Source organism: Alosa alosa, chromosome 12 (assembly GCF_017589495.1).
Source record: "Alosa alosa isolate M-15738 ecotype Scorff River chromosome 12, AALO_Geno_1.1, whole genome shotgun sequence".
Lineage (NCBI taxonomy): Eukaryota > Metazoa > Chordata > Actinopteri > Clupeiformes > Clupeidae > Alosa > Alosa alosa.
In genome coordinates, this window is record NC_063200.1 from 18,745,575 (window position 1) to 18,758,620 (window position 13,046).

Sequence of the window (13,046 nt, forward strand, 5' to 3'; positions counted from 1 at the left end):
AATCTTACAAGAAAGCTCAAAGTAAGTATATATACTAAAAGCAATACTAATAGATTTTTTTATCTTAATAAACTTGGTAAGATATACTTTTCTACAGTGAATTAATATGCTCATAAATCACTTCAGTGGTTTGTACAGTATGGTGTGTTTGGATATGTGTGTATTCAATGTGTATATTAATATGATGGTAATGGGATTATATTTCAGAACAATAATGCCGTTTCTAAATTGTTTCCATTATTATTTAGATATCGAAAGACTGTTTTGTATGTGACGTTTTAATTAATTGTACAGTTTGAGTACCCTATTGATAAACTCCATGGCCTGGCAAACAACTGTGGTTTTCCATGTTTTGTCCCCTAATGATTGTACTGTACTGTGTCTGTACATGTCTAACTATTTAAAGCATTTTATGTTGAAAATGTCTGCTCTTCATGTTCATGATTAATACAGTAACCAGCAACCATGGGAGACGGTGAAATGGCCGTGTTTGGCAAGGCTGCCATCTACCTTCGTAAGCCTGAGAGGGAGAGAATTGAGGCCCAAAGCAGGCCCTTTGATGCAAAGACAGCTTGCTTTGTGGTTGATAAAGAGGACTTGTACATCAAGGGTACAATTAAAAAGAAGGAAGGTGGCAAATGTGTCGTTGAAACACTTGAAAAAAAGGAGGTACTTTAGCAAGGCTGTTAAAATTGCATTTTCACAGAAAGTTTCTTGAATACATCTCTTTGTTAAAGCTGTTTACTACATTTGTTTTAGGAAAGGACAGTGAAGGAAGATGAAGTCTTCCCCTTGAATCCTCCCAAATATGACAAAATTGAGGACATGGCCATGATGACCCACCTCAATGAAGCTTCTGTCCTGTATAACCTCAAAGAGCGTTATGCAGCATGGATGATCTACGTAAGCATTACACCTTTGAACTAATAACAAAAAATGAAAAGCTGGAAAACCAATCCTCTTTATTTCTTCATTCTAGACCTACTCTGGACTTTTCTGTGTCACTGTGAACCCCTACAAGTGGCTCCCAGTGTACGATGCAGAGGTGGTGGCTGCCTATAGAGGCAAGAAGCGTGTGGAGGCCCCACCCCACATCTTCTCTGTCTCTGACAACGCCTATCAGTTTATGCTCCAAGGTATGCTTTCAGTTTAAAGGTCAACACTGAATAATTTCGATACATAATATTTTTTATTAATTTATGTAAAATGCACCTTTCATGTAAAACTCTATTTTGCTACACAGACAGGGAGAATCAGTCAGTGCTGATCACGTAAGTGTCAATGCACGCCTTAAAACTTTTTTAGAATTTTAATAGAGGGCTAAACCTTTGCATTATCTTCTATATAATCTTTTGATACACTTTGTAATTGTGATATAGAAAACTGCAAATCTTCTGTTTAATACAGCGGAGAATCTGGTGCTGGCAAGACTGTAAACACCAAGCGTGTCATCCAGTACTTTGCAACAATTGCAGTGGCTGGTGGTGACAAGAAGAAGCAAGAGCAGCCACCAGCCAGTAGTGGAAAAATTAAGGTAAGGTCCTCCCTTGCATATTTAAAAGCTAATTATCACATAGCAACACAGACATGAACTTCAATAACGATATATCTACTGACTTGCAGGGCTCACTTGAAGACCAGATTATTGCTGCCAATCCACTGTTGGAGGCTTATGGTAATGCTAAGACTGTGAGGAATGACAACTCTTCACGTTTCGTAAGTTTAGTTTCTCATCTTAACTCTTACTTCAGTTTTGTAGTTTTTAGATAATCAACTTCTTAGGGTTTTTTTTAACTCACACTTACAGTATCATGTACCCAGATTGTTATATCTGTTATATCTCATTTGAAAAACATCCTCTGATTTCTACTTAAACCACACTTTAAATTGCTTTTTATATTAGTAGCCTAAAGGCAGTATTTATATTTACTCTTAGGTCTATTTACTAAATGTTTATTGAATACTTGAATATTTTTCCTCACTTGTAACCTGCTTTGGTTAAAGGTGTCAGCTAAATGAATAAATCTAATAAAATGTAATTTCAATCAGGGTAAATTCATCAGAATTCACTTTGGCACATCTGGAAAACTGGCTAGTGCAGATATTGAGACTTGTAAGTATAATTATCCTGCATTTTTAAAATGTTTCACTATTACTGCCTTTTGTCAAATCAAAATGCATACTGTACTTCCCTATGTGAATAGACCTGCTGGAGAAGTCTAGAGTGACATTCCAGCTTCCTGATGAGAGAGGCTACCACATCTTCTATCAGATGATGACCAATCACATGCCTGAGCTAGTTGGTAGGCTAACCCATTCAAACAATACTGAATGAACACATTAGATGTTGATAGCTGAAGATGTGTATGATGTTTATGGTGTGTTTTGTTCCCTACAGAAATGTCCCTCATCACAACCAACCCCTATGATTTCCCCATGTGCAGTCAGGGTCAGATCGCTGTGGCCAGCATTGATGACAAAGAGGAGTTGGTGGCCACAGATGTATGATTTACATATGTCTAGGTTCTTTGGTTTCTTATTTCAGAGAATGTAGAGTATGAAAATAAGCATATCATTTATCATTTCAGACTGCCATTGACATCCTGGGTTTCACTAATGAGGAGAAATTCACCATTTACAAGCTGACCGGTGCTGTGCTCCATCATGGCAACATGAAGTTCAAGCAGAAGCAGCGTGAGGAGCAGGCTGAGCCTGATGGCAATGAGGGTAGGATACATAAAGGAACACACCAACTTTTTGGGACTTTAGCTAACCGTATTCCCCAGAGTTAGCTAAGTCGATACAGTACATACCCTTCTCATCTCCGTGCGTGTTGTTACTAGCTTAGCACAGGTTTCTCGAAGTGGCCGGTTCCAATAGCCTACACCTCCCAATAGTGACAAAAGAACTCCAACATTTTCCTATTTACATGCTGTGATTTGTATAGTGACAACGTGTACAAATAACAATGTCAAAGGAGACACAGCCGTTAAGCGTATGTAAGCACCGCTCCTTGGGGTTTGAAGAAGTAACACCGGAACTTTTCAGGTGCGGCCTGCAAATCACTCCGCCCAAGGACTGTGCTTCACCTGAATGTGAACATTCTGTACCAAATCTGTTGAGAGTGTCAGCTTTCAAAAGATGTATAGTATCACTATGGTGCTTTGTGATATGTTGCATAGAATTGATGATGTACAGTACGGGAGGTGGAGGGGGGCACTGTAACAAAACCGGTCCCGGGGTGCCTAGAGCTAACATATTACAATACTCTAGTGAACTTCTGTCAGTTCTTCAAGTTTAAATTAGTCTTGTTTATTGTAGTATTTTACTATGTATAATTTATATATCAACATATAACTTTTCCTCGTCTCATAGTAATTCATTTATTATATTTATTACCCACATCAAAAACCTCTGTTGTTTGTGTTGCACATAGTCTTTAAGCTACACTTTCTTTTGGTTTAGAGAGATAAGATGAATGTGGACAGTGTTTTGCCTGAAGAAGACCCAGCAGGGTCGAAAATTTGCCTTTGTACATTACATAATATGGGAGTCTAAGTGTTGCGGACATTATATATTTTTTTCATGAATGTGGACAAACCTGCATTATATGCGGTCCCAAATTTGTTTGGATTGTGGAGCATGAAATTGTTTTCCAAGCTAGACATTTTGAATCCCTACAATGCTTCACTGTTGCACTGTTTTTAGAAGCTGACAAAGTCGCTTATCTCCTGGGCCTGAACTCTGCTGACATGCTGAAGGCTTTGTGCTACCCAAGAGTGAAAGTTGGAAATGAATATGTCACTAAGGGTCAGACTGTGCCACAGGTATTATTCACTAAAAAGTTCACTTAAGATGACAAACCACTTGGCAGTATTTGGACAAAATTACTAGTAGTAAAATGACCTGCTTTTATCCTATAAGCTTTTTACTTTTTGGTCTCTGAGCATAGGATGACCACTGCTTGAATATTCTTTTTCAGGTCAATAACTCAGTTGCAGCCTTGTCCAAGTCCATCTATGAGAGGATGTTCTTGTGGATGGTCATCCGTATAAACCAGATGTTGGATACTAAACAACCAAGGCAGTTCTATATCGGTGTGCTGGATATTGCTGGCTTTGAGATTTTTGATGTAAGCATAAATTAACACCATTTTTCACTCACTCCACAATGTGGTATAATTTCAGTAGGGGGCATTCATATTACAAACTATTTTTCAATCACAGTACAACAGCATGGAACAGCTATGCATCAACTTCACCAATGAGAAACTGCAACAGTTTTTCAACCACCACATGTTTGTTCTGGAGCAAGAGGAATACAAGAAAGAGGGCATTGATTGGGAGTTCATTGACTTCGGCATGGACTTAGCCGCTTGCATTGAGCTCATTGAGAAGGTCAGTTTCAATCAGTCAAATGACCCAAGTGCTAGATTTGTATTGTTTTATTATATCCAATTTTAAAACTAAGCTCATCCAACAGCCTATGGGAATCTTTGCCATCCTTGAAGAGGAGTGCATGTTCCCCAAGGCCTCTGACACCACTTTCAAGAACAAGCTGTATGACCAGCATCTTGGCAAAACTAAGGCCTTTGAGAAGCCCAAGCCTGTCAAAGGCAAAGCAGAAGCCCACTTCTCCCTGGTGCACTATGCTGGCACTGTGGACTACAATGTTACTGGGTGGCTGGACAAAAACAAGGATCCACTGAACGATTCTGTTGTGCAGCTGTACCAGAAGTCAGGAGTAAAACTCCTACCTACCTTGTACCCACCTGTTGTTGAGGGTAAAAAAACCTATACCAGTTTAATGCTACAAATATCCCGTGTATGAATTTCTATATATGTAACTCAATTACTGAATCCATCATTTGTATTTTAACAGAGGCTGCTGGTAGTAAGCAGAAGAAGAAGAAGGGTGGCTCCATGCAGACTGTGTCATCACAGTTCAGGGTGTGTATATTAAACCAATAACAAACAAATCAATCATCTAATCAAGAAAGGTGAGGGGATTTTTTGATTGCATTCTTATCTCAACAGGAGAACTTGGGCAAACTGATGACCAACTTGAGGAGCACCCATCCTCACTTTGTGCGTTGTCTGATTCCAAATGAAATTAAGAAACCAGGTAGAGAGCTTTTGATGATGAAATAGCTTTTCATTATTCTTCACCTTGTATTTTCTTTGAAAAATACAAATATCTATATTTGCAGGTCTTATGCAAAACTTCCTGGTCATCCATCAGCTCAGGTGTAATGGTGTACTGGAGGGTATCCGAATCTGCAGAAAGGGTTTCCCAAGCAGAATCCTATATGGTGACTTCAAGCAGAGGTGAACTGAAAAAGCCAATAAAGCATTACAGATATTCAATAGATAGATAGATAGATACTTTATTGATCCCCAGGGGAAATTCAAGGTCTCAGTAGCATACAGACAACACACACACATTCACTAACAGCAGAAAAAGTAATTAAAGTATATAATGTAAAAACACAACTAAGCAATAAGGACAGTAGAAGATAAAGAATATACTAAAATACAATACTGCATTTAGAGAGGAAAAGGTAATAATGTATATGGACATGCATTTATTCTATCCAGATACAAAGTGCTAAATGCCAGTGTCATCCCCGAGGGTCAGTTCATTGATAACAAGAAGGCTGCTGAGAAGCTCTTGGGATCTATTGATGTTGATCATACCCAGTACAAATTTGGACACACAAAGGTAGAGAAGTGTCATGTAATCTATTATCTGACTATCATATGTACAGGAGCAACAAGAGCACAGGGAACTAGAGCACATTTTCTGTGTGAGATTAATGTTTATATTGTCATTCATCCCTCAGGTGTTCTTCAAAGCTGGTCTGCTGGGTACCCTTGAGGAAATGCGAGATGAGAAACTGGCTACCCTGGTCACAATGACTCAGGCTCTCTGCCGTGCATACCTGATGAGGAGGGAGTTTGTGAAGATGATGGAAAGGAGGTAATTGTTTTCAATTAAAAGTATTCAACAATTGGAAGTATGAGTATTTATTTTCAAGGACAAATGATTTCACAAACAGTTGTTCTTGTTTAGAGAATCTATCTTCACCATTCAGTACAATATCCGCTCATTCATGAATGTCAAGACTTGGCCATGGATGAAGGTGTACTACAAGGTCAAGCCTCTGCTGAAGAGTGCTGAAACTGAGAAGGAGCTAGCCAACATGAAAGAGAACTATGATAAACTCAAAGAAAACTGTGCAAAGGCAGAGGCCAGGAAGAAGGAGCTGGAGGAGAAGATGGTGGCTCTGGTACAAGAGAGGAACGACCTGGCACTGCAAGTGGCATCTGTAGGTCTATACTGTACAATTTCAATATTCACTTTCATACGAATACCCAGTCTCAGCATTGTGTTTTCAAAACAAATCAGATGTCATGTTTACATGTTATATTTACAATAGGGATCTGAGGGTCTCAATGATGCTGAGGAGAGGTGTGAGGGTCTTATCAAAAGTAAGATCCAGCTCGAAGCCAAAGTCAAAGAGACAACAGAGAGACTGGAGGATGAAGAGGAAATCAATGCTGAGCTGACTGCCAAGAAGAGGAAACTGGAGGATGAGTGCTCTGAGCTCAAGAAGGACATTGATGATCTGGAGCTGACCTTGGCCAAAGTGGAGAAGGAGAAACATGCCACTGAGAACAAGGTATGCATTTCTGAAGGCATACTTGTGGTATTTGGTAGGGTTGGAAAACGGCAACACTGGACAAAATAAGCAGCATAGAGCAGAAACTTGATGAATGAGGAATAATACAGATCACTAGCAGGAAAATGAAAGAGCCTACCAATGTAATCTGTAAAAAATAAAGCATCTACAGTAAGTTACACTGTTTACTAATGTTAAACTTTCCCCGTGCAGGTCAAGAACCTAACTGAAGAGATGGCCTCTCAGGATGAATCCATTGCTAAGCTGACAAAGGAGAAGAAAGCCCTCCAAGAGGCCCACCAGCAGACCCTTGATGATCTTCAAGCAGAGGAAGACAAAGTCAACACTCTGACCAAATCAAAGTCTAAGCTTGAACAGCAAGTGGATGATGTAAATTCTTAATCTATAGTCTATAATATGAATCTAGAGTATAAACAATCAATATTTCCCACATATTAACTTCACATTTCAAATTGTCAGCTTGAGGGTTCCCTGGAGCAAGAAAAGAAACTCCGTATGGACCTTGAGAGAGCCAAGAGAAAGCTTGAGGGTGACCTGAAGCTAACCCAGGAGTCCATCATGGATCTGGAGAATGACAAGCAGCAGTCTAATGAGAAGATAAAGAAGTAAAGGCCTTATCTATTGCAAAATGTTACCGTTCAATTCCTACTGTATGTATGCAGCCAACTTCAGAGATTATTCTTCCTTTATCCATTATCTTCCTTTTCTTTACTCTTTTTCCAATCAGAAAGGACTTTGAAACAAGTCAACTTCTAAGTAAGATTGAAGATGAACAATCACTGGGTGCTCAGCTGCAGAAGAAGATCAAGGAGCTTCAGGTTTGATTATTCTCTATCAACTAAAACTCTGAGTTTGTTTGCAGGTTTTTGTCTTACATTTTTCCCCTCAAAAGGCCCGAATTGAGGAACTGGAGGAAGAGATTGAGTCTGAACGTGCAGCTAGAGCCAAGGTTGAGAAGCAGAGAGCTGATCTCTCCAGGGAACTTGAGGAGATCAGTGAGAGGCTTGAGGAGGCTGGTGGTGCCACTGCTGCTCAAATTGAGATGAACAAGAAGCGTGAGGCTGAGTTCCAGAAGCTGCGTCGTGACCTTGAAGAATCCACCCTGCAGCATGAAGCCACTGCGTCAGCTCTCCGCAAGAAGCAGGCCGACAGCGTGGCTGAGCTGGGAGAGCAGCTTGACAACCTCCAACGTGTCAAGCAGAAGCTTGAGAAGGAGAAGAGTGAATACAAGATGGAAATTGATGATCTCGCCAGCAACATGGAGGCTGTTGCTAAAGCTAAGGTTGATTATGTTTACCCTCATGTTATCTTTTAAACAAACCAACTTCCAATAATTTGGTTAACTTTTTGCTACTAACGGATATTTTGTTAAACAGACAAATCTGGAGAAGATGTGCCGCACCCTTGAGGACCAACTCAGTGAAACCAAGTCCAAGAGTGATGAGGCTGGTCGCCAGGTCAATGACCTCAGTGCTCAGAGAGCAAGACTTCAGACTGAAAATGGTGAGCTTGGCCGCCAGGTTGAGGAGAAAGATGCTCTTGTGTCTCAGCTGACCAGAAGCAAGCAGGCCTTCACTCAGCAAGTTGAGGAGCTGAAGAGACTGAATGAAGAGGAAGTCAAGGTACTGATACCTTATAATAATAATAACAGATTACATAGATCAAATTATGTGAAAAACTTTATTAATACCCATACTTGTTAACAAGTAGGCCAAGAATGCCCTGGCCCATGCTGTTCAGTCTGCACGGCATGACTGCGACCTCCTGAGGGAGCAGTTTGAGGAAGAGCAGGAGGCTAAAGCTGAACTGCAGCGTGGCATGTCCAAGGCCAACAGCGAGGTTGCTCAGTGGAGGACTAAGTACGAAACTGATGCCATCCAGCGCACTGAGGAGCTTGAGGAGTCCAAGTATGTGCTAAAGATGGCAAAAAGTGAATTTATATATGGATATTGACCACTAAAACGTTCTATTTTCTTGGGGGCAAAACCATCATGTCCTCTGACTTAAATCTTGTGCTTTTTCTTACAGAAAAAAGCTTGCCCAGCGTCTTCAGGAGGCTGAGGAGCAAATCCAGGCTGTCAACTCCAAATGTGCCTCTCTGGATAAGACCAAGCAGAGACTCCAGGGTGAGGTTGAGGACCTCATGATTGATGTGGAGAGAGCCAATGCTCTAGCTGCCAATCTTGACAAGAAGCAAAGAAACTTTGACAAGGTAATACCTTCCAAAACATCATTCAAATAATGAATGTAGGTAAAATGAACAAATAAGCCTCACAACAAAAACTGTTTCTAAAAGGTCCTGGCAGAATGGAAGCAGAAGTACGAGGAGGGTCAGGCAGAGTTGGAGGGTGCCCAGAAAGAAACTCGTTCTCTCAGCACTGAGCTGTTCAAGATAAAGAACTCCTATGAGGAGTCTCTTGACCACCTTGAGACCCTGAAGAGGGAGAACAAGAATTTGCAACGTGAGTCAAAATAACCCAATACGTATCCAACTCAAAACATATTTTTAAATATTCCATATAATATGTTTACTGTAATATAACTGCATATTTGCAGAAGAGATATCTGACCTGTCTGAGCAACTTGGAGAGACTGGAAAGAGCATCCATGAGCTGGAGAAGGCCAAGAAGACTGTAGAGACTGAAAAGTCTGAGATCCAGACAGCCCTCGAAGAGGCTGAGGTAGAAACTCAGATGGGCTTTACTACACAGTGAGAATTGTAAATTATGTTCTTTATATTTTACTATTCTTAATTTTGCTATTTAGGGAAGTCTTGAGCATGAGGAGTCCAAGATTCTTCGTGTCCAACTTGAACTCAACCAGATCAAGGGTGAGGTTGACAGGAAGCTTGCAGAAAAGGATGAGGAGATGGAGCAGATCAAGAGGAACAGCCAGAGGGTGATTGAGTCCATGCAGAGCACTCTGGACTCTGAAATCAGGAGCAGAAATGATGCCCTGAGAATCAAGAAGAAGATGGAGGGAGACCTCAATGAGATGGAGATTCAGTTGAGCCATGCTAACCGCCAGGCCTCTGAGTCCCAGAAACAACTGAGAAATGTGCAAGGTCAACTCAAGGTCAGTTATAGAATAAAATATTACAAGAATCCTGTGTGATTTTATCTATCCATCATTACTACTCGATTGATAGTAGAAGTTTCTCCAAAAAACAACAACATAAGATTTCTTCCAAACTGTCTCTTGGTAGCATGACATCTTTTTTTGTCATTCCATGTTTTTATTATTAGGATGCCCAGCTGCACCTTGATGATGCTCTCAGAGGACAAGAAGACATGAAGGAGCAGGTTGCCATGGTGGAGCGCAGGAACACCCTGATGATGGCTGAGATTGAGGAGCTCAGAGTTGCTCTGGAGCAGACAGAGAGAGGCCGCAAAGTGGCTGAACAGGAGCTGGTTGATGCCAGTGAGCGTGTTGGCCTCCTGCACTCTCAGGTAGAGACATATTTTTTCTCACAAAAGAGAATAATTTCAATCATATCCCCAGTTCTTTCAAAAGATTTTTCACCATTTAACATATTTGAAATTATTTCTGAATGTTAGAACACAAGTCTGATTAACACCAAGAAGAAGCTTGAGGCTGACTTGGTTCAGATCCAAGGTGAGGTTGATGACATCGTCCAGGAGGCTAGAAATGCTGAGGACAAGGCCAAGAAAGCCATCACTGATGTAAGTGATATTTATGAAGTGATATTTTTTCTAAATTCATCCCTAATGTATTAAATATATGAACATTAAGAAAGTGTTTTCATGCAACCTTCCATAAACAATCATGCCGTAATCTAGGCTGCCATGATGGCGGAGGAGCTGAAGAAGGAGCAGGACACCAGTTCTCATCTGGAGAGGATGAAGAAGAACCTGGAGGTCACTGTGAAGGATCTGCAGCACCGCCTGGATGAGGCTGAGAATCTGGCCATGAAGGGTGGTAAGAAACAACTCCAGAAACTGGAGTCCAGGGTAAGTGACTAAATTTGGATGAGAAGAACATTTTTTTTAAAGAACGCAATGAATAAAATGAAGACATTGTCTGAAATGAAAATGTTGTTTATATAAAGGTCCGTGAGTTGGAATCTGAAATTGAGGCTGAACAGAGACGTGGTGCTGATGCTGTCAAGGGAGTTCGCAAATACGAGAGGAGAGTGAAGGAGCTCACCTACCAGGTACAAAGTTTCTTTCACCACTATGGAACAACATTTAATTTAACTCAAGGAATACAATGACTGACAGATTGTTTTTCTTTTCAGACTGAGGAGGACAAGAAGAATGTCACCAGACTGCAGGACCTGGTTGACAAGCTGCAGCTGAAGGTCAAAGCCTACAAGAGGCAGGCTGAGGAAGCTGTAAGTAGCTTCTTTGCCTAAAGGGGTGTAAGAAAGTATCCATGAAATTGAATATTGTAACATTTTATTAGACAATACTGTATTGATTTTCAAAAACATAATATCGATATATTTTTATTAATAGTTTACATGCAAGCACTTATTTTTGTTTCGTTTGTTATCGACATATGCACAACTGTACTGTATAGGCCTAGTGTACTGAATTGTTTGTCTAAAGCAAACTTCCTTTACTTACATTTTAGGCGTATGATGGTGTCTTCTTCATAATATAAGTTTTTCTAAATTTCTAAAGTGTGTTTTTCTACACTTCTGCTTGGAAGAGTCTTGCGCTTGGGTCCTCCTGCCTAAAACCTGACAGTACAAACCGACAAAGGACAGAGGAACAGGGGGGTAGAAATACACAGACTAATTAACAGAAAGACAGAGGACTGGATGAGACCAACAAGACAATAACAGGGAGCAGGTGCAAGCATAAATGGAGGGAAACTAACCAGACAGGAAGTACAGGTTGGGCCGTCGCCCAGGGCCTCGCGTCTGATGGGCCTCGCGCCTGGCCGAAGATGGCATTAAGCGTTAAGCTTCATTAACGCCTATTTTAAGCAAAAAGCTTAACGTGGCTTAATGTCCTAAAACAATGATTAGTGATCACCAAATTTCTCTCATATTGTTCCTCATAATCACTAAGAACCTTCAAAAAAATTAGCATGAAGTCATATTAGGCCTATGAACTTTAGGCTACCTGACGTGACAGCATGTTTCTTCAATCTCCTTCACTGACGCCTATGGAAAAGGCTTAACGGGCTTAATGTCCCAAAACAACGATCAATGATAATCAAATTTCTCTCTCATATTGCTCCTCATAACTACTGAAAACTGCCTGAAGTTTTTTTTGTTCTTTTTGAGCAATTCCGAATCCCAGGACAGTAAACTACGTGTAAAGTAGGCTATCGCATGATTTCATGGCCGTAAGTGAAAAGAGCCTCGCACCCGTCAAGTTCGCACAAGGCCTCACACCCCCCTTGCGACGGCCCTGTCAGCAGGGAACCAGTATAGTGCATTTTGACCAACATGACATTAGCCATTGAAAATTCAAAAAACAGCAGACATTTGTACAAAATCAGGTGCATGGATGTACTCAAACATTGCTATTTGTTCAAAATGGGGAGAAACTGCCTAACTGCAATGATGTGCACAAGTGATAAGATGATATGGATTACCATTCTGATCTGAGAAATGTGCCAAAGCAACAGAGGAAAAACAGTAAAACAAAAACTGTTAGCTTCAAAACAGAAGCCTCTGAACTCAAACATATTTGCTCATTATTAGGAGGAGCAATCCAACTCCCACCTGTCTAAGTTCAGGAAGGTTCAGCATGAGCTGGAGGAGGCTGAGGAGCGTGCTGACATTGCTGAATCCCAGGTCAACAAAATGAGAGCCAAGAGCCGTGATTCTGGAAGGGTAAATCACATTTACCATATTTTATTATAAGCCATCATATGTTCATATTTCATACATTCAATTCCATTAAATTTCTCAATTTCTCTTTCTTAGGGCAAGGAGGCTGCAGAGTAAATCCTGTGAAATCTTCTGACTAGTCACTCAGATGGATTAATATCCTGATTACTGTGGCTATTCTGTAACGATACATAATAAAAGTCTCTTCAGAATATATGAGTATATTGTTTTTAATGACAATCAGAATAATATGCTTATATTTGTAACATGTTTTGACTTCTCTAGTTGCATTTAAAATCACTTTAAGATTTATTGGTCTACGGAAACTGACTTGTCGGAAAGATGAAAGATGCTTTCTAGCTATCTGAAGGGAACACAATACTTTTACATTTTGGCATGCTCGACACATACAGCCACTGACAAAAGTATTGTCACCCCTTTAAAAATTTTGTTGCAAAATACATACAGTTTTGGAGTTTTTTTTTTGAGAAAACACAACTGAAACAACAATTGGTTTCCCCAAATTCAACACAA

General features: G+C 40.3%; 1 protein-coding gene across 1 annotated transcript; it reads left to right on the plus strand.

The window, feature by feature from the left end:
- The first annotated feature begins 763 nt into the window (after positions 1–763).
- On the plus strand, positions 764–12,726 carry LOC125304487 (myosin heavy chain, fast skeletal muscle-like). Its single transcript, XM_048258798.1, has 37 exons — positions 764–903; positions 980–1,136; positions 1,244–1,271; positions 1,408–1,534; positions 1,624–1,716; positions 2,050–2,113; positions 2,205–2,303; positions 2,399–2,502; positions 2,589–2,727; positions 3,709–3,827; positions 3,983–4,132; positions 4,227–4,397; positions 4,483–4,783; positions 4,882–4,949; positions 5,037–5,124; positions 5,210–5,327; positions 5,598–5,721; positions 5,843–5,979; positions 6,073–6,328; positions 6,440–6,682; positions 6,896–7,072; positions 7,163–7,308; positions 7,431–7,521; positions 7,596–7,985; positions 8,080–8,325; positions 8,414–8,610; positions 8,732–8,915; positions 9,000–9,165; positions 9,260–9,384; positions 9,470–9,778; positions 9,949–10,152; positions 10,261–10,386; positions 10,504–10,674; positions 10,773–10,877; positions 10,962–11,057; positions 12,384–12,515; positions 12,609–12,726. The coding sequence occupies exons 1-37, from the start codon at positions 826–828 to the stop codon at positions 12,627–12,629; spliced, it is 5,550 nt and encodes a 1,849-aa protein (XP_048114755.1). The 5' UTR covers positions 764–825; the 3' UTR covers positions 12,630–12,726.
- The last annotated feature ends 320 nt before the right edge of the window (positions 12,727–13,046 follow it).

Bases quoted from the DNA above. Each gene is read 5' to 3' on its own strand.
- LOC125304487 (XM_048258798.1), top strand. From the start codon at position 826: ATGGCCATGATGACCCACCTCAATGAAGCTTCTGTCCTGTATAACCTC. The intron at 5,722-5,842 runs GTAGAGAAGTGT...TTCATCCCTCAG, and splicing joins ACAAATTTGGACACACAAAG to GTGTTCTTCAAAGCTGGTCT. The intron at 10,153-10,260 runs GTAGAGACATAT...TCTGAATGTTAG, and splicing joins TTGGCCTCCTGCACTCTCAG to AACACAAGTCTGATTAACAC.